This window comes from Prionailurus viverrinus, chromosome C1, assembly GCF_022837055.1.
Source record: "Prionailurus viverrinus isolate Anna chromosome C1, UM_Priviv_1.0, whole genome shotgun sequence".
NCBI classification, from domain to species: Eukaryota; Metazoa; Chordata; class Mammalia; order Carnivora; family Felidae; genus Prionailurus; species Prionailurus viverrinus.
This window is the reverse complement of record NC_062568.1, coordinates 4,342,306-4,369,479: the sequence shown is the minus strand read 5'-3', so window position 1 is coordinate 4,369,479 and position 27,174 is coordinate 4,342,306. Positions and strand designations below refer to the sequence as shown.

At 41.9% G+C, this 27,174-nt stretch overlaps 1 protein-coding gene across 16 annotated transcripts in view; it reads right to left on the bottom strand.

Annotated features, from left to right (window-relative positions):
- Positions 1-637: 637 nt before the first annotated feature.
- The window catches only part of TRIP12 (thyroid hormone receptor interactor 12), a 140,878-nt gene continuing 114,341 nt past the window's right edge, over positions 638-27,174 (bottom strand). For 11 of the 16 annotated variants that reach the window (XM_047872857.1, XM_047872855.1, XM_047872862.1 and 8 more), the window contains 17 exons: positions 26,268-26,419; positions 24,418-24,590; positions 23,970-24,043; positions 23,689-23,888; positions 22,909-23,036; positions 21,165-21,316; positions 20,133-20,275; positions 18,894-19,050; positions 17,449-17,547; positions 10,984-11,098; positions 10,519-10,673; positions 9,619-9,783; positions 6,231-6,395; positions 4,322-4,435; positions 2,570-2,664; positions 1,938-2,041; positions 638-1,181 (listed from right to left, as the gene is read on the bottom strand). In XM_047872857.1, coding sequence (XP_047728813.1) covers positions 985-1,181; positions 1,938-2,041; positions 2,570-2,664; positions 4,322-4,435; positions 6,231-6,395; positions 9,619-9,783; positions 10,519-10,673; positions 10,984-11,098; positions 17,449-17,547; positions 18,894-19,050; positions 20,133-20,275; positions 21,165-21,316; positions 22,909-23,036; positions 23,689-23,888; positions 23,970-24,043; positions 24,418-24,590; positions 26,268-26,419 — 2,388 coding nt within the window. In that variant the 3' untranslated portion in view covers positions 638-984. The remainder of the gene's footprint in view (positions 1,182-1,937; positions 2,042-2,569; positions 2,665-4,321; positions 4,436-6,230; positions 6,396-9,618; positions 9,784-10,518; positions 10,674-10,983; positions 11,099-17,448; positions 17,548-18,893; positions 19,051-20,132; positions 20,276-21,164; positions 21,317-22,908; positions 23,037-23,688; positions 23,889-23,969; positions 24,044-24,417; positions 24,591-26,267; positions 26,420-27,174) is intronic. The other 5 variants (XM_047872860.1, XM_047872861.1, XM_047872865.1 and 2 more) reach the window with 1 other exon arrangement.

Here is a 27,174-nt window from a genome sequence, read left to right as displayed (position 1 = left end):
ACTTGAAAACAAGGACAAGGGAGTAAAAGCATTCTTGGACTCCAACGGGGAACGAAAACTGCTAATTTTGTTGAAAACGTTACATCAACTCAAAATGCTCTGGTCGTGGAATAAGAAAATACCGGCCAGCCCAAGCTGTAGACTTTTCAAGCTACACAGGAGTGAGCGGGCTTTCCTGGCCTCCCTTCCAGAAGCTGCTGTGGTTGCCAGAATCACCGTGTAAACAGTCCTACGGGGTCACTGGGCAAAGGCCAGCCATACCCTACAGCTATATTAAAACTAAGCTATGAGAAAGGTCTACCGAGCTACAAAGGCGGAATCACACTGACGATATATTTCAGTTCAATGAATTTTAAAATTATATCTTAATTTGAGAGAGAACACGGAACAACGGGAGCCCATGGCTAATGAAGATGTGACAGCCGTGAGTGTCGCACACAAAAAAACCCGTGTGGACCGCGGACAATACATGAACCGGGGAGGGAAATGAGAGGGGAGTGAGATGCACACAGAGCTAACCTACCGAACCGGATTTGTCAAACACACGTGAGCTTTCGTGTCTGTACTTATGTACAAGAGTGGTCTTTGGAGGAAACAAAACTGCAGACTTAGCTAGATGGACACACACAGCCCAGAATTAAACTGCACAGCGACATTTATTGTTTCAGCCTGAAAAACATCCCTTTTTTTTTAAATTTCACACAGCAAAGCAAGTTAAAAACTTCACTCATCAAATAAATGATAATTTAAACAAGAACTTGCTAAAGAAACCTCATCACAACAACGTTTTAGGGCCTGATCACTTTAAGTCCATGGGGCCATTAATGAATATCAACCAAGTGTCTCTTGTATAATCTGCAAGCCATTTTTCCTACAACAAGAAGGCGTAACATGTTTCCTTGACTCAGGTGATACATTTAGAAAAGAAATCATGATTTTTTTTTCTTTTGCTGTAACAGGCAGACACCGCATTTCTCGCTGTGATCAGGAAAGATGGAACGACTGCTGTCCTTCTCTGGCCGCGATCAACAGTTTCTCACGCATGATCTCAATGCTCGAGTAGTCCGGCAACTTAAGATAGTTCACACAAGTCATTACGGAGGGCAGGAAGTCATCCGGGTTTTCTGTCGATTCGAATGTCTTCCGGACAATTGTCAAAGGTGGATTCAAACTCCGGAAGCCTGAGCAGAAGGGGAAGGAAGAAAGACCAAGGGAAGTTAGTAAGTTAACAGGCCGCACACAGCTAACTCCGAGCCAGATGTTTTTTAGCCACAAGAAGAATCCGTCTGGAATCACAAACGTAGCCTTTCTGTGCTGCTACCATCAGGAAACGTCACGCTGCTTGGCTGTACGGTGTTACCACACACGCAAAGTGTTCCTTCTTGCTGGGCAATTACGTCTACACACGTGATGTACGTTTAGTGTATGGACCCCAACATCTGCTTTATTTACTGGAAAAAACCACTGTAGAATAAGGAGGCCAACAGCTCCTTCTGCTTTTTGGCTTTTAAAACCGAGTACCAATTTGACTCCTATTAGGACTGACTCACTCCTAGAAAAGTAGACTTTACAATGCATTCTCATCCAAGAGTCTGTAATGTACAGCTGGCCGGAGGATCTGAATTTCACCTAGAAGAGTAGCATTACGTGTTCATTAACAATCCTACTTCGGTGTGTTTAAGATGATCCCTATGAATCTCCCTGCCGGCCGAGAGCTCTCACATATCGCAAAGCCAATGGAAAACTCAAGAAACGTTAGGATACTAGAGTAACGAAAAGGCACTATTGGGTCAAATGCAGAATATCCTGCTGGTGGTACCGAAGTCTCTGTCCGTCTCTCCCTCTCTCTCTCTCCCTCCCTCCCCCCCCCCCCCCCCCCCCCCCCCCGACCCCACCACCACAGAATGGCAGCGGCCAGGCGCCTAGGGCACACCCACCTCCAACAGGCAGTCTCGGGCTACCGGTCACGAACTGGAGAAATAACCTCTGCTGCTCGTTATCAAAACTACTGAGAATCTCGAACAGGAACTTCACGGCGCGACTACAACAGAAACAAGTCAGCAAAATCATTTCAGCACGGGACTGTGCACCTTTCAATCACACCGCACCGCACCGCAGACTCTCAGAGCCAGCTGCAGACTACCAAATTTCAATACGACTACCTACGAATTTGCATTAGGACGCATTCGGAAACCAACGTAGTTTTCTGTTGTCACAGCTGGAATTCAAAGGGAATGATTACTGCTGTAACAAACAAGACTTGTCGGGAGTGTACGGATATTTCCATTTTACCGCCAACAAAAACGGGTAACGGGTTTGACCTGTATCCTCCTCTCTTTCCTCCTCCCTGTTCACTTACACAGAAATACCCGAAAAAGAAATCTTTGAGTCCTAAGGTCTTGATAGAAATGAGGCCAAAATATCAGAAAGCCTCCTTTAAAATAGGCAGACAAATTTAAAAACGGCACCCCCCTGTTGTTGTTCATAACGTACGTATACACACGCATGCACGCACACACCACCAAATTCTTGACCCTCAAACGAAAGCCCAGCAGATCCGGGTACTCACCTGTCGTGAGTGTAACCGTGGTCCGGCCTGCAGCACTCCATCAGTGTCTTTGCATCCCAAGTGTCTGCTTTACTGCCGCACAGGAGCTGGTCCAGCTGCGTGGTCACCCAACAGAAACAAATTACTAAGGACACGGCTGCATAACTCAGTGAAAACTCACAGGACATGCTGTTTTGCAGATGCCAATATAGCACAGGACTACCGTGCACCAAATCAAAGTATCATTTTCAATACCGAAAGTTCTGCGCAGGGACCTCTTTTTTCGACAACGTGCTCTTCTACTACGGTTACAGACTCAGCCTCCTCTTCTGGTGCCTTTAAAGGCACCCTGCCCACCTGCAGGGACTGGCTTCTCGAGAAGACTTTAATCGCAAACAAAACATACCTGAGACAAACCTTTGTTTAAGCTTTCCTAACGCCTCTCGTGTCTTTACAGGCTTTAACTCCATAACCTACATCTCGCCAGGGAGATTTCATAAATCCTGTTTTCTAGAAATGCCAGAAGCCAAGACACAGACTAGCGAGCTGGAGAGAGAAGTGGCAGAAAGCTGAACTGAGGCCCAGCCAACGGGCAGCTTCCTCACTTTGTACAGAGGCAGATGGCTGCCAGATGGTCGGCTGGGGCTGCCCGGGGACCAGGCAAGCCGTTCCAGGGGGAACAGGAGAAAGCAAGAAGTGCTTGCGTCCCCTTGGAAAATCTAACACCAGTTTCACATTAAGCCATCTTTTCTCTGGTGACCTGCCCACCTGCAGAAGGACTGCGTGCTTTGAGAAAATTTAATACCTACTACGCGTCACTCACTGGCAGGTACTCTATGTGTCCCGTTCAGTAAGACAGAGGTTATCCCGATCTTATGGACGAGGCAGTCGGGTCAGACACAACAGCCTAGACAAGGTCATACGGTGAAGCGGGAAGGACCAGAATTCAATTCCAGGAGCAACCCTTGCTGCTTTCAATTCCAGGTGACACTTAGTGCCTCAAAGCGTCAGCTACACCACATGCTCCCGCAAGCAGCAAATCAGAGTGGACATAAAAATCGTAACTGAGATTGAAATGCTACGTCCAAGTCATTCAAAGGGATCCGGATTCAGCCAGTAATATATGTGTAAAGTTATCATTCAAATACTAAACAAAAAGGATCCCAAACTGGAGAAACCCCACACCTCGCAGACCCTTTCTGTGCCATCTCCCCACTCGAGAGCAGTGTTCCAGATTCTTGTTGCACTTAAGAGGGCTGGAAAACTGCACACTCATTTGTCCCCACTCTTAACGGTACTTGCAACACTTCCTTAACTCCAAGAACGGACTCCAATCATAAAACAGTGTCGCACCCAATCCAGGAAGTTTAGGTTAAAAAAAAAAAGCGCGCTCTCCTCAGCGACCGCAAAGACGCGCATCCCATTCTGCACTGGCCGGCATCCAGGGTCAGGTGACCGACGACGAGGCTGGGCTCACCCAATCTCACACACAGACCCCACTCCAATACTTCAACTATAGTTAATATTTATACAATATAAAACGATATATTTATATTACATCGTATTACACTTAGCATTTGATACTCTTCTTTGCTCAGAAATGATCTTCTACCTTTACCAACATCCACCCCTCGGCTCACAAACCCACTCGGCTCGCCCCCCAGTTCTCTCGTTTGCAATCCTCTTCGGCCAGATGGCACAGAGACAGCGTGCTACGATTGCTACAGGTACACAGTGAGCAATGGGCAATTTCTTCAGACACAAGCTACTCACTTCTTCCGGGTAGAAGTACTGGAGGTGACTGAGTGGGAAGACAGATTCAAATCCATCTCTGAAGGAATCGAATTGCCTAGAAACGCCTTCATTTAGTGCCCAGAATATAACCAGCTGTAAAAAGAAAGGTCTTTTAAAAACCGTGACAAGATTTCCTATCTCTTTCCTACCCAGTACATGGCAAAGTACAGTGAAACATCCATCCCGATCACTTTAAAAACAACAGCAACAACAACAACAAAAAACCCCACACGAGTGAAGTTTCTAAAACATCTCTCAGAAAACCACATAAGAGATCTCTCAGGTCAACTTCTAACTCGGGGCCTGGCCAGCAAGAAAATGTAAAAACAATTACGATGAGCATTTATGTTTAGTGTGTTTTAAAAATTCATTTACATAAAACCCTGATGGCACAGAACGGTACCTTACTAGATGAGAAGCAGATGAAAGTTTCTCAAGAGGATAAAATGTTATTAAGAATTAAAGATAATGTGTCAAGATGCATAATAACCAACTGTGAAGTGTTCTGAATTTTTAATGTGAAATTTTTCTATCCAAATCCCGATTAAGTTCTTAGAACCCATGCTTCTGAAGTGGACCTTCACTTAGAAAAAGGCAAACTCTGGAAATGCAGTCACGTGACATTGAAAAGGAACAGAAAGCATCTGTTACTGGTTCAATGATATCTAGTCATCAATGACTCCAGCTAACCCACTGGGTTCAAGAAATACAGGACACACTCAGATAAAAATGAAAACAACAGCATTTTGCTGACAGAAAAATACAAGCATCATCACAAATTCTTTTCAGAGAACTTTAATCTGGACATTAACTCATCATTTACAAGTAAGCTGAAAGGTCAGCTTTCTCAAAGTTAGGAAAAGCAGCAGGTAAGTTTGATCAGATAGTCCTGTGAATATTAAAGAATGTGTTTAACAGTCACAGAACAGTTGGGTATGCCAAAAGATATCTGAAGACCTTGGCTATCTACTCTTTCTCTAACAGACGAAGAAACCAGAGCCATTTTTCAGAGGTTCTATCTAAAATCCCACTGTATGGGCACCTGGGTGGCTCAGTCGGTTAAGGGTCCGACTTCAGCTCAGGTCATGATCTCGCGGTTTGGGAGTTCGAGCCCTGTGCAGCTCTGTGCTGACAGCTCAGAGCCTGGAGCCTGCTTCGGATTCTGTGTCTCCCTCTCTCTCTGCCCCTCCCCCGCTTGTGCTCACTATCAAAAATAAATAAATATAATTTTTTTTTTTTTTTTTTTTAAATAAAATCCCACTGTAGGGTGGCAGAAAACCCGAGTCTGGGTATAGGTGGTTTTCTATCTTGAACCCAATGCTCTTTCCACTCAGGGTCAGAAATAAACCAAAAGAAACTTTTCAAAAAGCAGTAGTAAAGACCTATATAGCATGGAACTTAAAATACAATTTCTTTTTAATACAAAATTGTTTTCCCTTAATTTAACAAATATAGTCAAGGGCTATAGATTATCTGCAAGTCCTCACTACACCCATAAAAATGTGTTTGTGTGTGTGTGAAGAATAATGTCTAGTTTTGCCTTGACAGACAGAATGCAGTTTAATGAGAACACAAGTGATGGCTCCTTTTCACTGATTTGTTTTAAACGAAGACAATGAGAGTTTAGTAGTATTCAAACTTCAAGACAGAAAATTCAAGGTCATATATAAGGCTTCGTGAAATATCTGACACATTTTGTCAAGCGCAGACAGAAATGAGGGCCTGAAAAAGCGGATGTTGTGCAGTGATCTTGGGTGTCGAGGGTCTCAGGCAGGGGAGGCAGGCTCCCGGGACAGGTGCTTCCCCCTTCCCCCAGAACAGTGTCCACAGAAGTCCTGTGTCGCCCACCACGCTGGCCTTTTCCCCAAAGGGTGCCACAATTACGTACTCTTAAATATTCTTCTAAATTGTGGATAGTGACCGGTATATCCTTTCCTCCTTTCTTCAGTTCGATGTTGGGAAATCCTGGCAGAGTGAAATCCAATCCTAGATCCTCAACTGAGCAGCCGTTCATAGTCAGGGTTTCTAATGCATATTGTAGACTCTCTTTGGTCTAAACAAGGGGGATGGGAGATCAAGCACAGTAATTCAGTTGCTTGTATGTCTGTGTTTATAAAACAAAAGATATGCTAATACATTTTATGGGTTCCTTCAGCTCTTACAATACTTCTTTTATTGTCATATTTACACATGACACAGATCACAAAGGAAATAAGCACTTTAGAATCCAACTATTTTTATATGGGGGAAAAACAAGATCACTTAAGTGTTCCTTCAAGATGAGAGGTCTGCTACTCCATCTGACTGAATTTCAAATCACCTTGACAGAATGTCCCAATAGTTTACATGATGGTTAATTTAAGAGTAGCTAATAGGGCCAAACTTCTCCTAAATCCTATCTTAATCCTACACACACACACCCCAAATACCAAGCAATAGTTAGGAAACTGTAAATACAAATAACGTACTATCTACTAATGGTTATAATTAACATTCTTCCTGCTGCAAAGCTCAAGTCTAAGGAATACCCTGGGGATTCCTCATTCAATTACTTCAGGACTAGACGAACAGATCTGTATCCACAATGAAGAAAAGTTCCAACAAAGCCCTCAAGTCCTACTCTAAAGGCAAATATTAAAAAGCAATTTGTATTATTCACCTTTTTAAACGCTCAAGAATACGAAAGGCTTACGTAAAATTTCTTTAGATTAGAAATCAAAGACCAACATGCAGAACTGCAAATACTATCTGAAAATAAAGGTGTTCAGTATAGGAGGAAGGGGCCAAGTGACTTTCCAAACTGGGGATACCCGTACGTATGAAATTCCTAGCAGCCAAAGAGTCTAGGTACAAGAAATTAGTCATTTAAACTAAAAAAAGCTAGGAAGTTCTGGCTTACAGTCATTTTTAGAAGTTCTCATTTAAACTTAGTCATTCTTTAATTAAAAAAATATATATTTGTTTATTTATTTTGAGAGAGTGTGTGTGCACACTGATGAAGCCACCCAGGCATTTTTAAAATTAGTCATTTTTAAAAAGGGAAATAAAAGCTGCCTAGGATTCCACATGATTCAGAACGCAGGAGGGGTAACAGCACGAAGACTGAGGTATAATGTGCCTGGGGACTATGGCCGTCTGTCCTCGCCTGTAAAAGCCTGTGTTTACGTCTTTCCTCGGCCTCAGGTGCACATCTGAGGGCACCTGAATGAAGACCTTTCATTGCCATCATTGGGACACCTGGGTGACTCAGTCGGTGCAGCATCCGACTCCTCACCTCAGCTCAGGTCATGATCTCACAGTTCGTGCCCCACGTTGGGCTCTGCTTGGACAGCGCGGAACCTGCTCGGGACTCTCTCTCTCCCTCTCTGCCTCTTCCCTGCTCACTCTCACTCTCTCTCAAAATAAAAAAAATCGCTCTCATTGAGAGGAATCTAGAATATACAGTGTCCTCGAGATGCTTAAAAGAAATTCACTATTCGTTTTTTCAGATCTTACATTAAATCGAAGGCTAATAAGCTTTAGCCCATTTCCCATGTATCTTTTGAGGATTTAAACTACCGAGTTTGCTCCATCCATGTACTTTATAAACGATGAGGGGAGGGTTTGGAACCCACGCCATTCCTCACGTGCTGGATGAAAGTCGGTTAACATGGTACATCGGTTTCTGGAATCTGGTTTCCGTGCTGTACATTTTATACTTTTAAAGTGGCAACATCAAAAATAAAGATAAGAACAAATCTCAAAAGATATGAGGAAGAAAACCGGGTGGCATATTGCAAAATGTGTAACGGTGAAGGTTCCAGAGCAAACAGCCCGGGTGTGAACTCTCAGCCCTGCCCCCACTTCTAGGTATGTGACCTTGGCAGGTTACTCAGCTGGTCTGCCCTGGGTTTCTTGTGTGTAAGGCAGGAATATCAGAAAGACCTAAATCTCCCAGGGGCGTTGTGGATGAAATGAATTGATAGACATTAGGCACTTGGAACAGTGCCATGAGTTTTACTTTCTTTTCTTCCTTCATTTTCCCCTCATTATTTACCTAAGAGATAATCCTAAAGAGGACTGTATTAGTTATTAAAATTTATCAAGTTGGGAAGCGTAAATCTAATGGATTCTAGAAAACCTGAAGACAACAAACCTTACATGGCCTCTTTTAAATACCAATTTCTCCTAATAAAACATTTTTCCTCAAGTCACTCAAGTCACTCAAGTCAATAAGGGAGATAAAATTATTTCCCTTACAAATCATTTTCTTCTCTGATAACAAGGCATTCTAAAACCCATCTGTCTACAGTAAGCCCTTCTCCAGCTTATCAGGAGATGTGACGCTTCCCTACAGAATCTCCCCTATTCTTACTTTACATAATTTATAAAATGGGAGCTGCTTTAAAATCGGGCCGTGTTACATGCCCAGACATAGCTATTTGAGTCCGTGCCACTTTTGTCTTCTTCTAATGTCTGACGCAGAACTGCTATTAATCTCAGACTGGGTAAATAATCTTTAATGTGTTATCAATATATAAAGAATACACATTCATGATATAAAATGAAACATTACACATTCTAATAGCGAAATCTCAACAGGTGTTCCTGAGAAATAGAGAACACCTACCATGACCTTTAAAACTATTTTCCTGAGATCTTTCTAAAAACAGGCGGACTGTTCTTCTTTCCAGAAAAACCATCTATCCTAAGCATAGTTTTTATTGATTCAAATGCTTACTAAAAGAATTCAGGGGGGCCTGGGTGGCTCAGTCAGTTGACTCTCGATTTCAGCTCAGATCACGTTATCACGGTTTCGTGAGATCTAGAGCCACGTATCAGGCTCTGTGCGCTGAGCGTCCAGAGCCTGCTTGGGATTCTCTCTCTCCCCCCTCACTCTATGCTCCCCCCACCCCACTTGCATTCGCTCGCTCTCAAAACAAATAAATAAAAACTAAAAGAAAAAAAGAAAAAAAAAATAATTCAGTATGATAACACTACCTGTCCAGGTACGTAATGCCCATCTAAATTTAATAAACGAGAGCCCTATGGCTTCAAGTCAGGACTGTATCCTATTTGTTAATCAAGCTGTTTATTTATCACCTGCTGTTACTATAGGTCATCTTACCCACTGTGAAGTCTTCTCAGTTATTCTAATAAAAAAATTAGAACTCCTCTAAAATACGACATTAATATAAAATAATAACTGGATCAAATATAAAGCACTTAACAAAGACCTCATCTCGCAACGGTAAGAAAGTGATCCACTTGACCGCTTTCTTATCTTCTAGGCTCACCTGGGATTTATCTTGTTCAAGTCTTTTCTTCTGTCTGACAATGTCTTCTAGGTGATACACTGATCTGGCTACAACCGGGTCAATGTCAAACAAATCATGCGATGTCAGTGAAGTTTCTTGCCGTAGCATCCACTTATAAAAGGGTAAGCCAAGGGGAAGGTCCACCTGAAAGGGAATATACACAAAATAAAACAGTCATGCTAAGCTTCTAGAATTGCCTCAATTTTATAACTGACACTTTAAGAGATCATTTATAAAGGTTGAGTAGTACTCCCCCAAAACCCTCACATTTTGGAATGGTTTCTCTCATTACACACAACTGTTCCCATTTAAACCCAATTTGGAGCCCTGATATTGTGAAAAACTTAGTACACCGAAGAATCCTATTTAAAAAAACTGACGCTAAAAAGGTGATGGACATATATATTCTCCATAAGAGCCTCAAACTAAGAGATGTTTATAGGAATCTTACTCTATTTGGGGTGGTGTAAACTAAATTCCACTGAAGTTTGTATTACTGCACATTTGGAAGAAAAAGAAGTTAAAAGGAAGGACCAACTAATTAAAAATGAAAAAATGTAACTTCTAAAATAACTCAGGGCACCTGGGTGGCTCAGTTGGCTAAAGCATCTGACTCTTGGTTTCAGCTCAGGTCATGATCTCATGGTTGTTGAGTTCGAGTCCTGCACTGGGCTCTTCTCTCTCCTTCTCTCTCTGCCCCCCGCCCCTGCTCGCATGCATGCATACACTCTTTCTCTCACTCCAAATAAAGAAAAACATTTAAAAAATTCAAAAATAAAAATAAAAAATAAAATACAGCATTAAGTGCAGGGGATTAAGATACTTTCATAGGACAGGTACAAAACAAAACCGTCGACAAGCGAATAATCCTACACTTACCAATCTGAAATCCATGATCGCCTTGGCCATTAATTTGCCTAAGAAGCGAAACTTCATCTTAACCTTTGCGATATGAGCGGGCTTAGCCGTCCTACCAAAGGGAAGCGCAAACAGGCCCTGGAGGTTTTGAATGTACTTGGTCCCTTCTTGGCTTCCTATAAAATGAGCAAGTCACGAAACTTTAGGTGCGATTTCCCAGAACAAAACAAAATAAGACAAAACCTGGTTAACTAATAACACTTAAGAAATTCAGTATTCTCAAAATCAGAAGGCAGATCACAGAATGAAGACCTCTAGAGCCGGAAGGCTCTCTTATTTGATAACAGAGAAAACAAAGGCTAAAAGGTAAAAGGGATTGAGGTCGGAGAGCATGTGAGTTTATTAGAAGCTAAATATATTTAATGAACTGTAATGGCCCTTTTACCTGATGTGGAAAACCCACAGAAACTCACAAATTGATGGTACCTTTTGGATTGCTGAGAGTCACCTCTTCACCTCTCCAGAGACCCAAGTCGGCTCTCTGTAGTTCCTGAGATACAAGTGCATAAAACTCCAGTGTAGGCCCAAGACCGGTACCAACCTACAGGAGAACAAAAAGAGAACGATTTCAAACTTCAGATCTGACGCTGCCTTTTAGACCAGCCAACCTTTCTGCAACGCAGACGCTAACAGCAACCATTTTTTAGACGTGTTATTGCCCAGACCATCCTATCTTCCTTCCGTCTTGGTCGGCCAGAACAAGAACCAGCAGCCCTGTATTTCCTCTTTCTCCCCAGGACCTAACACTGTCACTGCAAGGGTCCGGCTCCTACACCGGTAACAGTGCCACTGCAGCTGTCCTGCCCCCGGGGAATAAGATGGCTTTGTCTGAGTACGAATCTCTTTCCCGAGCTCTCGTGGGTGAGCTGTTAGCCTGAAACCAGTTCAAATGTCATCTCCTCAGGAGAAGCCTCCTTTTCTGCCCAGTTACTCTGCCCACCCCCCTTTTTTTAGGATTTCTAGTTTAGCTACTTTAGTGCTTATCACATCATAGCACCGCAATTTTGTTACGGGCTCACGTTTCTCACTCGAGGATAACTTTAATTCACCTTTGTACCTTCAGTGGTGCCTGGGCACGCACCAGTCATTTAACAGAGGTTCGTTGAATAAAACAAGAATAAGGGAAGGCCAGAACCCACGCCAGCACCCACACGGCTAACTCAGCTTCGGAACCTCACGGTGCACTAGCAACTCCGGAGAGCTTTATCGGTATGTACACGGGATGGGGAGCATGTCCTGAAGACTCTCAACTGACAGGTCTGATTTAGAGCCTGGCCCAGCTCCAAGGCGACTGCACAGCCTTGAATGGAAACCCCTCCTCTGTGAGACATATCCTGTGTCCATGTTCACAGTCTCGTTATTCCTTCATGTTGCAAGGTCCTGCCAGCTCAGACCATAACTTAGATATTTGGCTAATGACAAGTTAGTATCATAGTTTATATGCTGCATCCACAGTCCTGGTGAAAAAAACAAGAGTTCCCTTATAGATCATTGTAAATAACTGGCCTTATTTTATTACCACAGTTACTTTTAAAAAGTGCCTCTACTAGTTCAAACGATAAGATGCAATCCACCAAATGTTTGACTCTAACTTTGCCAACAGTGATCTACCAGGCTGGATGCGGTGGCACCTTGGGGATCCACTTCCATCCCTTCGTTAGTTTTCCTCTACGGCAGTAAACGGCATCTGCGTTCACCCCAGACTCCAAAAAACCTTGGCTCATCTCTTTTTCACTCGCCGCATTCCAACCCATCGCTGAACACTGTAAGCCCCACCCTCACAATATATTCTAAACCGGTCACCGCCATCACCCCTCATCTGGGCTACCGCCAGCCCTCCTCCAGGGTCTCTGCACCAGCAAGCTTGGCGTCTCCTGTTCTAGGCTCACGGCGCTGACAGAGGCCTCCGTCTCTCGCAAAAGCAAAAGCTCAAGTTCTTCCACGCAGGCCTCCGTGACCCCTCCTACAGCTGGACTCCGACCTCCAGCCAGTCATTCTGCGACAGGCCAGGTCTCCGTGTCAGGGCTTTTGCTTCTCAGTTCTTTTGCTAGACACACCCTTCCCTAAATGGTAATGGCTCCCTTCCCCATCGTGATCCATCTCATTTAGATTTTTCTTCATCATGCGGCCTAACATATACATATGTTAATAATATTATTAACATAATAATTATTACATAATAATATGTAATAAGGAAGTGCATACTGGCCTTCCCAAACTGAACAAAGTTCTGAGATGGTAGGAATTTTGTATGTTTTGTTCTTCACTGAATACTGGGTAGTGGAGGAGAGGAAGAAGGGGAAAGAGAAGCAGAGAAAAGAAAAAACTGCAGTAACATCTGTCATCCACCAGAGGGCAGTTTAGAGCTGCTTAACTTTTTCTCCCTTTAGCATAATTATCCTAGGCGAAAGAGAAATCACAAATCAGATCAAATTCCTTCATCCAAATGATACTGTTCTTTTTAAAGGCAAAACAGACTTAAAATATTAAATGGCCTGGGTATCACTATAAACCTGTCACCACAGCAAATCTCTGTGAGGGTGGAAGGAACAGGTCGAAGCTGCCCTGGCATGGGGCGCCTGGGTGGCTCAGTTGGTTGGGCCTTGGACTTTGGCTCAGGTCATGATCTCGCTGTTTGTGAGTTCGAGCCCCACATCTGACTCTGTGCTGACAGCCCAGAGCCTGGAGCCTGCTTTGGATTCTGTGTCTCCATCTCTTTCTGCTCCTACCCCACTCGTGCTCTGTCTCTCTCTCAAAAATAAATAAAAACATTAAAAAAGAAAGAAAGAAAAAGATGCTCTGGCAATTCTTCCCAAGCCCTGCGCTGGCCAACAGTGCTGCTGTTCACAACCTGATCTTCTCAGGCATCTTTGTTCTACTCAGCCACTCCAGTAAAAAGGTAGGGAGTTTGCTTTTGCTTCATTTGTCTTTAAAGGAAAGAAAAGCATAAAGCTTTAGAAATCAAAACAGAGAAGACCAAGTTCTGACAACTTGTCTTACTCGAAGTGCTGCGAGTCTTTTTCTTTCAAAAGCTAACCCTTATGTACCAGCAATTACCATGTGCCACTGTTCTGTTCTGAGTGTTTTTCACACCTTAGCTCATTTAAGTCATTCTAACAACATGATGAAAAAGGTCCATTTCTTACACACTTGTTGAGGCATCACCGAGGAGTTTACATAACGTGCCCAACGTCACGGTCAGTCAGTGCCGGCACCAGGCTCCACAGTCCATGCTCCTAACGCTTCACCGCCCCAGAGGCTGGTCATTCGTAGCCCCAGCGAATCCTGAGGCTTGAAGACTCTCTGAGCCCAGAGACGGGTTTGGTTCTTCCCTGGCTCACCAATCATCCTTGTTCAAGCTAGGGCCCATTTTGATTGGACACTGTGAACTAGGATTCTTCTGGAGCTACTCTGAAGTCTTCCCAAAGGTCACCTGCATACTTGTATAGTTGAATAGGATTTATGATTTAGATACACCCTTTGTATCTAAAAAGACAGTACTCCTCCCAACCCCTGTTCCCCACTGAAGTCAGCTCCTGGAATCTTTTCCAGCGTCAGTAGTTAGGACCATCCATGAAGATTATAAGCTCATGATTTCTGCATCAGTAATTCATTCTTGATGATCCTCAGATCAATGTGATGCTACTCTGAACTTGTTTAGGCTCCATGTAAGATGCAATTTGAAGAGAGGCACAAAGGATGAGAGAGGAAAGGAAAGACATTCCTGGCAAGAAAACAGTATGTTGGAGTAAAAAAGTAGAAAGCATGTTAAAATAAATTCGGTAAAAGAAGTCAGAGCTGGAGCAGAGGTCTTGCAGTTTTATGAAGAAGAAACGTGGGCACGTAAACATCTAAATCCTGTATCCTCTGAGCAAGTGGCCCAATCACCTTGGAATCAAAACTCGATCCCAATATCTTATCCCAGCATGCAAGGCCTTGCCCCAATGTCCCCTCACCCCATCACTTCTGGAGCCGGTACTCACTTCTGCTGCTTACCACACCACCAAGCCCAATCCTTTGCTCAAGCCACAGTATTTTTTGGTCCCTTAATGCTCCCACTCTCTTCCATGAAGGTCTAACTCTATGGCCTACTGGTCCTCATGGCTCCCAGGACAGTTGTACTTGTGTGAAAGCCTCGTTCTCTTGACACCTATATCACTCATCGGCCATATACCTTTGTCCTAGGACTTCCCAACTACACCGTAATATCCTTTGACCTCTGTAATCCTTTGAATTCTGCTATAACCTGTATCACTAGGGCGCCGTATATTTCCCAGTACAGAAGTACTTAGAGTTTTAATTTTGATGACCGAAGACTCTCAAATTATCTTTTCAAAAGCCTTAAGGAGAAGATGAAAACGCTTAAGAAAATGAGTGAAAATTCAAAGTCATACTTAAAATTACTTGCATACTACAGGTCATACTGTAGACTATTAGAGATTGTGCTATAACCCACATTTTACAGATAAGAAAACCGAGAGACAGAGAGACTGGCTATTAGAAATAATTGGCGTAATAGAAGATTTGGATATTTTACGTCTCTAAGAGTTTCAGAAGTCTGAAAACTCTGAAGTTTTGTCTTAAAAATATTTAGGGGAAAGAGGGAGGAAAGTATCCCCAAGAAACTCCGTACTTCATGGTAAAAAGAGACAGAAAATAAGTATTTGGTGTACTGTCCTGGCTGTTTAAAAGCATCTCAAAAGAAATAAATGACAAAGATTAGAAAGGAAGTAAAACCATCTTCTTTCACAGCCGACACGACTGTCTAACAACACAGATCAGTAAACTGCACCTCTGGCCCACTTCCTGTTTTGTACAATCTGCAATCTAAGAATGGTTTTTACAATTTCAACGGTTGATAGAAAAATCTTGAATATTTCACAACATGTGAAAATTGTATGAACTATAAACTTCACTGACAAAATTTTATTGGAACATGGCCAGGCACATTTGTATACGTACTGTCTGTGGCCACGTTCACGCTTGTGCAAAGGTGAAACTGAGTAGCGGTGATGGGAGGCTGCAGGGCCCACACCACCTGAATCTGGCCCTTTATAGAAAAGCTTCCCAAGCCCTGGAATCCTAAGTGATGTATTACAAAGTTATTACAACTGGGGTGCTTGGGTGGCTCAGTCGGTTAAGTGCTGACTTCAGCTCAGGTCACGATCTTGCGGCTCCTGAGTTTGAGCCCCATGCCAGGCTCTGTACTGAAAGCCTGGAGCCTGCTTTGGAGTCTGTGTGTGTGTCTCTCTCTCTCTCTGCTCCTCCCCCACTCATGCTCGTGTGCACACACTCTCTCTCTCAAAAATAAAATAAATATTAAAAAAAAAAAATTTTAAGTTATTAGAATAATTAAGTTTAACAAGGTCGAAATCTGAGGGTCAGGGGAAAATTTCCTGGGCTATATAAAAGCACAAACTAGAAAAGAAGAATTGATGAATTGGATTTTATCACAATTAAAATCTTCTGCTCTTCCAAAGACCTTTCACGGGGGAACTGAAAGATGAAGTACAAACTGGAAAATATCTCTAAACACCTATCTCATGAAGACCTTGTGTCCAGAGTAATGAAAAACTCAACAACTTAATCATAAAACCCAATGATGAAAAAGTGTACAGAATGCTTGGGACACTTCTCCAGAGAACATGCATGAGTGGCCGATGAAACAAACGGGAATGAAAATATCATTAATCTTCAGAAAAGTGCAAATACAACACATTAAGACATCACTACAAACCCACCAAAATACCCCAAATTAAAAAGACAGTACCCAAGGGCTGGTGAGTATGTGAAGCAATTGAAATTTACACACTCCATCGCTGGTGGGAATGGAAAATGGCAAAGCTACTTTGGAAAACAGTTTGGTGTTTCTCATCAAGTAAACACATGTCTTACTAAATAACTTATCAATTCATCCCTGAACTATTTACCCACGAGAAAAAAAAAAAAAACCTAGGTCTACAAAGACTTGTACACAAATGTTCATAGCAGCATTATTCAGAAGTATCAAAAACTGGAAACTAGGGGTGCCTGGGTGGCTTAGTTGGTTGAGCGCCTGACTCTTGATTTCGGCTCAGGTCATGATCTCACGGTTTGTGAGTTCGAGCCCTGTGTCAGGCTCTGCGTGGATGGCACGGAGCCCGATTGGGATGCTCTCTCTTCCTCTCTCTCTGCCCCTGCCCCACCCGTGCACACTCGCACGCTCTCAGATAAAGAAACTAAAAAAAAACAACAACAAAACAAAACAAAACTGGAAACTAAAATGTGCATGCCCTAGTGATTGAACATTTTGTGAGATATCCCTACCATAGACTCATACCAGTGATAAAAGGAAACAAACTGATATATGGAACAACAGGATGAATCTGAAAAGCACTACGCACTAAGTGCTAGAAGAATGACACAAATGGCTACGCACCACAGGTGTCCACTGCCTACTGCACTGTGAAAAAGACAAAACTATGGGACAGAAAACAGACCAATCAATGGTTGCCTGGGGGTGCGGGTGGGGGTGGGGTGTGTACATTTGGCCACGAGAATTTGTACAATTAGAACTGGACATGTTAAAAGTGTGCATTTATTACATAGGTTATCTATTTCGGTAAATGTAAATTTTTAAAAAGGCAGTTCAAACATTCTGAAAGATACGGCTTAAAACACTCTTCCACTTTATCAACCTAACAACTGCACAAACATTCGTTCTTAGGCAAGAAAAAAAACTCTCTCTTAATATACAACTGAACTTTGGAAAATGGAGAGCTTAGATCACCAGCAGAGCACATCTCCAGTTTCCAGATAAATTTCCCAACCGTCTTTTAGAATTTCAGAGGACCAACAAACTCTTACGAAAGCACAAATGAAGCTGAAAAGCGTCAACACTCATAAGCTCACCTCATTCTCATACTGGATTTCTAACATGGCCCGCGAGCTCCCCAGATCCTGCATCACAGACTCGGCTTGTTTCAGCAGCTCCTCTCTGTTCACAGTACGCTAAAAAAAAAAAAAAAAAGAAAAAAAAAGAAAGAAAAAAGAAAGAAAGAACAAAAAAAAGAAAGAAAGAAAGAACAAGGATGAAGAAACTAGACTCATATTACACTATAATAAACAGGTGGCATTTATCGAAGTGCAAAAAAAAAAAAAAAAAAATCAATTCGGTTGTTTTAACTGTTTCTTTAAAGCACGCCTCAGAAAAGGGTAAGAGAGTGGCCGCACGGCTACAAACACAGACAGCGAGGCTACATGGGAAGTGTCCTCTTGAACCCACGACAGGTTCAGAAAATTCAAGGTGGAGAAGAAAGGATCTCTGTGACCTTGCCCAAGACCAGTGCAAGTCAGGGCTGCAGCTGCATGAACCACCCCCCAGGCACACGTACATTGACGTAACGGAGAAATAGGTATGGGGGTGGCTGCTGACACAGGGGAGTGGAAACTTCCTGGTTCCGACCTGCAGAAACTACAAACATCTACTCAGGAGATTCAGGAGGACAAGAGAGGTCCTGCTAGATTTCCAAATCCCACTAACACCACTGTTTACTCAATCCTAATGACACAAGTAAAAATAGAAATAGCAAAGCTTAAAAAAAAAAAAAAAAAACTACTTTTTGGTTTCTGCTTCTCATTCCTTCTAACTCCTCTTCTAATGTCATTATACTAATGGCTCTCATGAGTCTTGGAATGAAAGGTTTTGGAAGGACAGACCTGAGTAAGAATCTTCAGCACAAAAGAGGAAGATAAAAAGGCAGTGCAGGGTCAGCAATGTTGGATGGGGTCTCTGCAGGAATGGCTCAGAGCAGTGTGGTCAGATCTACGAATGTGCAGCCAAGATGAGAAGCCCAGGAAAATGAGATCAGCAGCACAGGGGCTGACTGGGCTTGAGCTGGGAATCACACCATGAATCCTGTTTCAGTCATTTCTGATCAGAGTGATTTGTGAAGGGAAGAAAGTGGATCTGATTAATTCTACCTACTGCATAAAGCATCAATTATAAAAGGGAGGCTACAGTTTGAGTTCGTAATTTAAAAAGGAAAAGAATCCTCACTAAGAGAAGACGAGATTCTTTGTTGGCACGAGAGAGGAAAAAGAATTGCAGACATTATTTCAGAAACAGGAAGAAGGGACTCTTACCTGCCGGGTGAAGAAGAACCACAAAGAGCCCAGTTCCAAGAGCTTGAGAGTAAAACATCCAGGTGAGAAATCAGACAAGCCAAGAGCTGGCTGTGGCTGAGCTGCGGCCCTGTGCCAACAGGCACGTTCAGGTGCACCCCATTTCTAGTTTCCCCATTACTTTCCAAAGGCCGGTTTGGTTTACCTTTGAATATCTGGGGGGAGAAACTTACTTTTTTTCTATCCAATCTAGGTGCAACTCTGCTATCTTGAGAATCAGACTGGTTGATTTCTGGGTTGGTGTCAAGTAATCTCTGCATCGCTCGGTCCCGATCAAACGCAGTTACGTAAAAAAGCATTTGCCGGGTATCAAAAGGGAAGAAAAATGGGCTGTAAAAAGATGCGATACAGATGATCTGAATTAGAATCAGAAACCATACAAACCCTTGTATTAGAAACAAGTTTTAATACGATACAGAATAATAACTGTAAACATAACCAAAAATGGTCTAGGCAAACTAATTTTGAACAATTTTCATAATTCTTTTATGAAATGTCTAAGTGATCAAGTAATAATGTATTAAGTAGTTTTTTGCTGTGAAATCTGAAATCCAACTATTCATATCAGGTCTATTCAAGATTATCTTTGATCTACCCAAAGACCTTCAGGATGCATAACACGACTAGAGAAATTTTAAATTTAAAATATAGTTTTAAGCCTGGTCACATTTCACTGCCATCCCATCCCCATACCACATATACACAAATAATAGATAATGGCTTTACTAGCTCACGATTTTCCTCCCAGCTTTGGCATTTCTAAGTCACTCAAGCATGCCAAACGGCCATGCTGATTTCCAACGAATGAACCCTACAGTAATACAGGTTCTATTGCTTCATGATGTAGGATTTTGGTAGTTCTTGACACAGAGTGGCTAAAAGCACTTCCTTTGAAGACCCCAATATTCAACATTTGTTCTGTCCAATACAGGTAGCCACATAAAGATGTGGCTATGTGGGACTAAAAACTAATTTCTAATTTACTTAATTTTAATTGATCTAAATGTAAACAACTGTGTGTGGCTACCGACTATCATACCGATCAGTGCAGTTCTATGGTCTGTGAGAATGTAAGTCTGGGCCCAAACAGGCACAGAAAAATCAACTGACTATACCTCTGGAGTCCCCATTTTGTGATGACAGGGGATTTTAATCTCCTTAACGATCCTTGTGTACTTTCCTATTTCACACACATAGATACACACTGCCACAAAGATCTTGTACGAGCCCCAGCTAGCCTCCTCTGGATGCTAGAGCCACTGAATATTCAGCAAGCTGTCATCAGATATGATAACGTCACTTAAACACATTTAAACAGGTTCATCAAAGACTATGCTTCTGTGACAAAATGTATAAAGACCAACACAACGATAACACTCCCAAAGTCGCCGTTTCAGAAATGATCGTCTTACCAGGTTTTTCCCAGTTCAGTCAGCCATGTTGGGATGTTTCCGGTCATGATCACTAGAGGATCTTGAAGCTGCCTGTTTGCTTTTGCTGTCAACTTACTGTTAATAAATTCACTAGTTGGAATAATCTCCTTGCACATTGCATTCTGTAAAATGTTAAAAAAAAAAACAAAACCCAAAAACAAAAAGGTCTGCATGCAGGAAAACATTAGGATTATATCCACTAACTCTTTCTTTACCTGCAAATATGTACCCAGAGTGCCTGGATTCCAGCCGGTTCCCAACATACAATACACAGCTTTCCACAGGAGTGTCCCAATCTAAATGACAACTTCTACAATGCCCAGCGGAATGACCGAACTGCTACAGGGCACCAGTACTGTCCCAGTCACTGATGCGGCAGCTAACGCTCATGCGAGGCCAATTCCTTCATTCTGCTTTGTATTGTATAAATATCAAAGGTAGTACTTAACTTTCACTTCATTTTTTACTTAATATATATTTTAACTTAGACAAATGTAACTTTTGTTTAATGGAGAAAGAATTTTAACTATGTAAATTCACATTCATATTTCTTGTTGCAGCCTACCTTAATAAAGTTACAGCTAGGAAAACATTAATCCAAAATATAGGCCAGCAACGAAAAGTGGGGGAGGGGCGCCTAGGTGGCTTAGTTGGTTGAGCGTCTGACTTCAGCTCGGGTCATGATCTCACAGTTCGTGACTTTGAGCCCCTCATTGGACTCACTGCTGTCAGGCTCCTCTGTCCTTCCCGTCCCTGATCTGTCCCAGCTTGTATTCTCTCAAAAAGAGTAAATAAACATTAAAAAAAAAAAAAAAAAAAAAGTGGGGGAGAAGCTCCCACTGTGAATAAATTGTATTTCACTGGGCTATGATCCCTGCATTTAACCGAATCATTATTTCTGTTTCTAGTACAACAGAAATTAAATTCATCAACTACTAGACAGAAAACTATGGGTAGTGTGCCGTGAACACCACACCATGGGAACCATCATCAGCGGGCCACATTACTCACATCATACAAGTAATACCAGTATCGACTGATGGCATGTAGAACTCTTAAAAGAAGAATCACATCTAACGACGGGTCTTCAAAAGTTATATTTTCAGGTGGCGTGGATATGAGGTAAACTTCTAAAGGATTTGATACCGATGGGCACACTCCATCTAGAGGGCAAAAGATCAAAGTTAAGTTTGATCAAGGTTACAAAGGCTATGCCAGTGGCACTGGTGTCACCTTATCACACCTAAAATAGTAAGCACAAGCTGTGAAGATGTAATGTTTGGTATCTTATTAGGGTATTGATAGCTTGAACATTTTTTCCCTTTTATCTTATACCAAAATCATCCAGGCTTATAAAAATTTCACTTGCCTCCCATATCAAAATAAACACTGACTGACTCATACGCATTTCCTCTTTCAACAGAAACAACAGCTAATAATAAAATAGCTGGGAAAGAATAAAGACAAAAGGAAAAATGTGTAAATTTAAATTCACAGATATAAATTTCTTGGATTTTTAATTTTTATATCCAGCTTAAAATGGCCATGTAAAATAGACAAACACTCCCAATTGTAAATCTGTAAGAGATTTGGTTATTTAATTCGAGGCTTAGGATAGAAAAGACTGTGATGATTTCTGAAGGGATCTAGGATGCTTTTCTTCTTAGATTTCACTTAGTAGCAGCATGGTGGGGAAGGGGGTTGTGGGGGTGTGGGCTGTTGCCATTTACTTTGTTACCATGCACAGGAATCAAAATCACAACATTATCACTACAGAAAACAAAGGGCAATTTCTAACACCAAAAACACAGAAATAAAAATTTCAAAATATAAACCCTTTAAAAAAGAACTTAGTTGTGGGGGAGGATGCGGGGGGGGGAGAACCACAGCAACAACGAACCCCAAAAATATTTGTTACAATGTCCTTATTTCTGAGGACCAGAAAAATTTTTAGCAATTGACACCATTTAGTTTGGAAATCCCTAATAGGGATGGTCTCTGTGCAACGACCCTGCAGCCAATGCCCCGAGGCACTGCCACTACCACAGAAAAAACGTGGAGGGTTGTCGGGGGTGGGGGTGGGGGTGGGGGTGGTGAACAAGCACATGTAGACTGGAAAGAAATACTACAAAAGAAAAGAGCTCAGACTGGGAGACGCTACTCCATTCAGTAGTCATTGTATTACCTGGCAAAACTTTTCATTTCTTCTAGAACTGTTAGAGTACAATAAATGATGAAAATGAAGCGCCTGCCTGACCACGATCAGTCTCTTCTTCAGTAAATGTGCTCTACTAATGAAATGTGTTTTAGCCTTCATGAAAACAAATTTTTCGGGGCGCCTGGGTGGCGCAGTCGGTTAAGCGTCCGACTTCAGCCAGGTCACGATCTCGCGGCCGTGAGTTCGAGCCCCGCGTCAGGCTCTGGGCTGATGGCTCAGAGCCTGGAGCCTGTTTCCGATTCTGTGTCTCCCTCTCTCTCTGCCCCTCCCCCGTTCATGCTCTGTCTCTCTCTGTCCCAAAAATAAATAAATGTTGAAAAAAAAAAAATTAAAAAAAAAAAAACAAATTTTTCATGGAAAGAGTATCTGAGTCTTTTCCAATTTTCTTTCCAAATTTAATTTTGCAGATACTTAATTTTTCATTTGTGGTAATTTTGTATTTTCTAAATTATAAAGATTTGACTGCTAGGTATAAATCAGAACAAGAAGTCTACTGCCCCATGGCGATGGGTTTTCCCGTCCCTTGCACGAACTTACCGTGCCATAACTCATCATGCTTTTTTGCATTTCTGGGGGATGTTTTTGTTGGAGCTGTTTGGGCTCTTCCTCTTTTACCACCAACACAATCTTTATTACTTTCTTCATCCTCTCGCACGGGTTTGTACCTAAATCGATTGGAGAGTACGTAAACTAAATGTAGATCTTAAGAATAAAAACCGTTCTACAGGGGCCAAAGGGTGACCCACAGACACTGGAGTTTCTAGAACTCTAAGATCTATCCAGTTTCTCTTGACTTCTGGGTCTGGAGAATTACCAACGGCACCGCTTCCAGAAAGAGACCACAAATAGACCACATTCCCAGGAGGGGCCACCTGAGGAACTCCGGGGGTGGTCCAGGGGAGAACAGATCTCTTTAATTAAATGTAAGTAGCAGACATTCATTCACAATGTGGGAAGCTGCATCCAAGTGCCTCTAAGGGCTTAAAGATGCCAAGCTGCTCATTACCCAAAGGAACTTCATCTTATGGAGATGTTTCTGTCTTATTTAAAGATCTGAAATGAATCTAAAAAGGTGATGTAAGCTAGGATTACTGCCCTTGAACAAACACGTTTTGTAGTTGACATAACGAAGGTAAGCACACACATACGTATGTGCATGCGTGTAGGCATTCGTGCAAAGTATTTGAAGTGGCTTTTGATAATAAAATGTAGGATTTGGGTCTCCTCCCCTTACTTAGGCCAGCCATTCATATGAATTCCCAAAACACACAAACAGTAACAAAGCTGATGAAAACAGAACGAAGTCATTTTACTTGCCATATTGTATGAGTCTTTGTCCAAATACCAGCTCTTCCCAGAGGATTGCTCTCATCGTCTGTGGACTCCCTTTCATCTTCAGCCTGTATACTGAACTGTCGGACTGCCTGATACACAGTCATGTTATACGGGAGCAAGTGTTCTCCAATGTAAAACTGTAGCCGGTGTCTCACATTTCCTGAATTTAAGAACTGAGCAGCCTAAATGAAGCAAAAGAAAATCCAGTTAAGCTACAGGCCCTGAACTTCATCCATTACAACATGGTGAGAACAGCACCTTACCAGAGACTCGTCTATTTCCTCATCAGAGCCATCATCATCACTGTCTTCATCATCTTCTCTTACTCTTCCATACCCTAAGGATGCAAGAAGGCTGTTAAATTTCTAGCAACTTTACATGCCAGGGCCCACATATACCGGTTAAACTAATATGCTCTTAGAAAAACACGTGTATACTACACCTTGACCTATGAAACAGAAGGATTCAAGAAAACGGTCACATACAAAATGCCATTCCCACTACCTTACATTCCAGCTGACTGTAAGCAGTCAGCTCCTAGGAAATTTACCACATTTCCACATACTACGTGTTAAATAAATGATGGGAAGCCGAGTTCCTGAAGCTAGGTTTGAACAGAAGTAGTAATACAAGGGAAATCATTTATATATCCCCCAATATTCCCAGCCCACATGTACGTATGGAAACAAAACACACATATAGGGAAAGTACCTCTGACCACAAGGTATCTCTCGATAGCTTGTACCAAAGCCAGGGGATCAATCTTGACAGGCCCACCCTTCCACTGTTTCACATTTGCACAGTCTGGATGTCTTTGTAACTGGCATTTTAACTGATGGGTGTTGAAAAATTTTAAAGCCTGTGATCCTCTGTTAAGAGAAAAGCTCAAGATAATTTGTGAAAAAAAGTTATTCTATTATTTTCAAAATCAACATAATAATTCACACAAAAGCAAGATAATACAAACTGCATTTTTTAAGGCACAAAATAAGCACTTACTTACCAGTTATGTAAATAGTGAAGTCAGCAATTTGACTTACTTAGTAAAGTTGTTAAAGTAAGAAATAAAAGAGGGTGTGTACGCACGCACATGAGAACATTAAATCATCATTCTCTGTCCTACCATAAATCCAAGCGGGCAGAAATCCCTCCCCACCGAGATTTAGCCATTTCTCTAGAATAAACATTCCGCAACCACTGTGCATGCTCACTTCCGCAGTATTTTGCCACTGCCTAACTAAGTTCTATGGATTTAAAAACAAAAGAAAAAGCCCTCTTTTTTGCTTTCAAATGCTTCTGCTACAAAATTACTTTAAAAACTACCCTTTACAATTTACTTCACTATATTCTTTTGAATGAAGCAGTTCAAGAGCTACACCAGTCTGACCCTGAAAATGAGAATTAATCGCTCATTTCTGAAAAAGGGCTGACAACATCAAGACACAGGCAGGCTTAAAATGCAGTTCTCTTTAAGATTCCAGAAGGCATGCAAACTGGGGTATTGGAGAGGAATATTGCATTAAACGGATACATATGTAAACATACAGACTTTACACAAATCTGGGTGAAAATGAAAAACGTCATGGTTTTCTCAGGCATAGATGAGATACCCCCTTGTTTCATAAAATCCTCCAGTAGGATGATTAAAACCGAATACCACTTTCTGTATTAATTTTCAAAGCCAGAAAAAGCTCTAGCCCACACTGCTCCCTCTATCTGATCCAGTAATGCATATTGTTTTAATTCAATCACAAATTTAAATGCTTCCAAATACATCAGACTGTGTATTTTTAAACCAAACTGATCTCAGGGGCACCTGGGGAGCTCAGTTCTTAAGCATCTGACTCTTGCTTTTTGGCTCCGGTCATGATCTCACAGTTCCTGAGATGGAGTCCCGTATGGGGCCTGCACTGGTAGCACGGAGCCTGCTTGAGATTCTGTCTCCCTCTGGCCCTACCCTGCACACACATGTTCGCACTCTCTCGCAAAATAAATAAACTCAAAACGACCAAACTAATTTCTTATTTTGTATGCTTCCAGTCGTGACATTCTAGAAACCTTGTAACATTCCATAAAATACAATAATGAACCTTCACAGTGAATTCTTTCTGTGGCACTTCATGAGTCCAGTAAAAGTACTATATTATAGAAAAAAATAGAAAGTTTTATTAAAACAAGAAAACTTCAAAATAAACTTATTTGTTAAAACCCATCAAAGGTATAATCACATCACACAGGAAATCCCAATACTGCACAGAATGCAAATATTTTATCATCCATGCCTGTAAAATTCACGGAGAAGCATTCTAGCTAGATTAAAGTAATGGAACACTAAGCTTATTACAGGTTGCCAACACAGTCATTGGGTTATAGATTTCCAAAACACCATGTTTAAAAAACACAAGGGGTGGATTTTAAATATAAAAAGTATTTTTCTTTAGCCATTACAACCAAATGGTCTTTGGGCAGATGAAGATATTACCAGACCTCTTGCCACTTGACCTCAACAAAATTAAGCACAAAGTCCAATGGCAAGGGCACACCCAAGCCATGATTCTTACCTGCCTCCTGTCCCATTCCCACTGGGGAAGTCATGTACTTTGACTGGAAACTGTTCCATCTGGCTGAGGCAGTTGTTCATCTTGTGAACTAATGCCAACAAAGGTGCATTACCCACTGGTTCTACTCTTCCAATGGGCTCTTCTCCAGGAAGCTGAAGTTATAAATAAACCAATCGGTTAAGCAAGGCCTCCTGAAAATGGAACACTGCTCAACAAGAAAATTTAACAGGCAGTTTTGCAGACGAGAACCATTCATTTATTCTCTTTTATCTCTTGATACATTTGGTTGGAATGGTTACTTCCAAATAAATTATTTCAAAATAGAGACGCTTTTTGCGCAGGTCCACAATCCTTTATTCCTAGTTCCTAGGTCCAAAGGGCTTGAAAACACAACTTGTGTGGTGGTGAAACCTGACCCAGACACAAGGCTATCTGCAGTCTTTACGTTTATTTAGTAGGAATATTCACATGCTTTGCTGCAAAAACATTTAATGTGTGTGGAGTGTTATTTATCCACTGGGATATCAGGTAATATCTATGTACTGTATTGAAGAACTTGTGAAAACCATCCAGCCCCAAGGAGTTTCAGGTAAGAGATTACATATCTACCTGTACATAATCTTAGGCATAGTATAAAACCACATCCAGTATTGCTACACATCTAATGCATCTCTAACAAATACCAACTCTGCCTCAGGTAGCTCAAGTTAAAACAATACAAGAGGGGTGCCTGGGTGGCTCAGTCAGTTAAGTGGCAAACTCTTCATTTAGGCTCAAGTTACGATCCCAGGGTGGTGAGATGGAGCCCCACATTGGGGTCCATGCTGGGCATGGAGACTGCTTGAGCTTCTCTTTCTCCCCCCTCTCTGCCCCTCCCCCCGCTCCCTTGCTCACTCTCTCTCAAAAC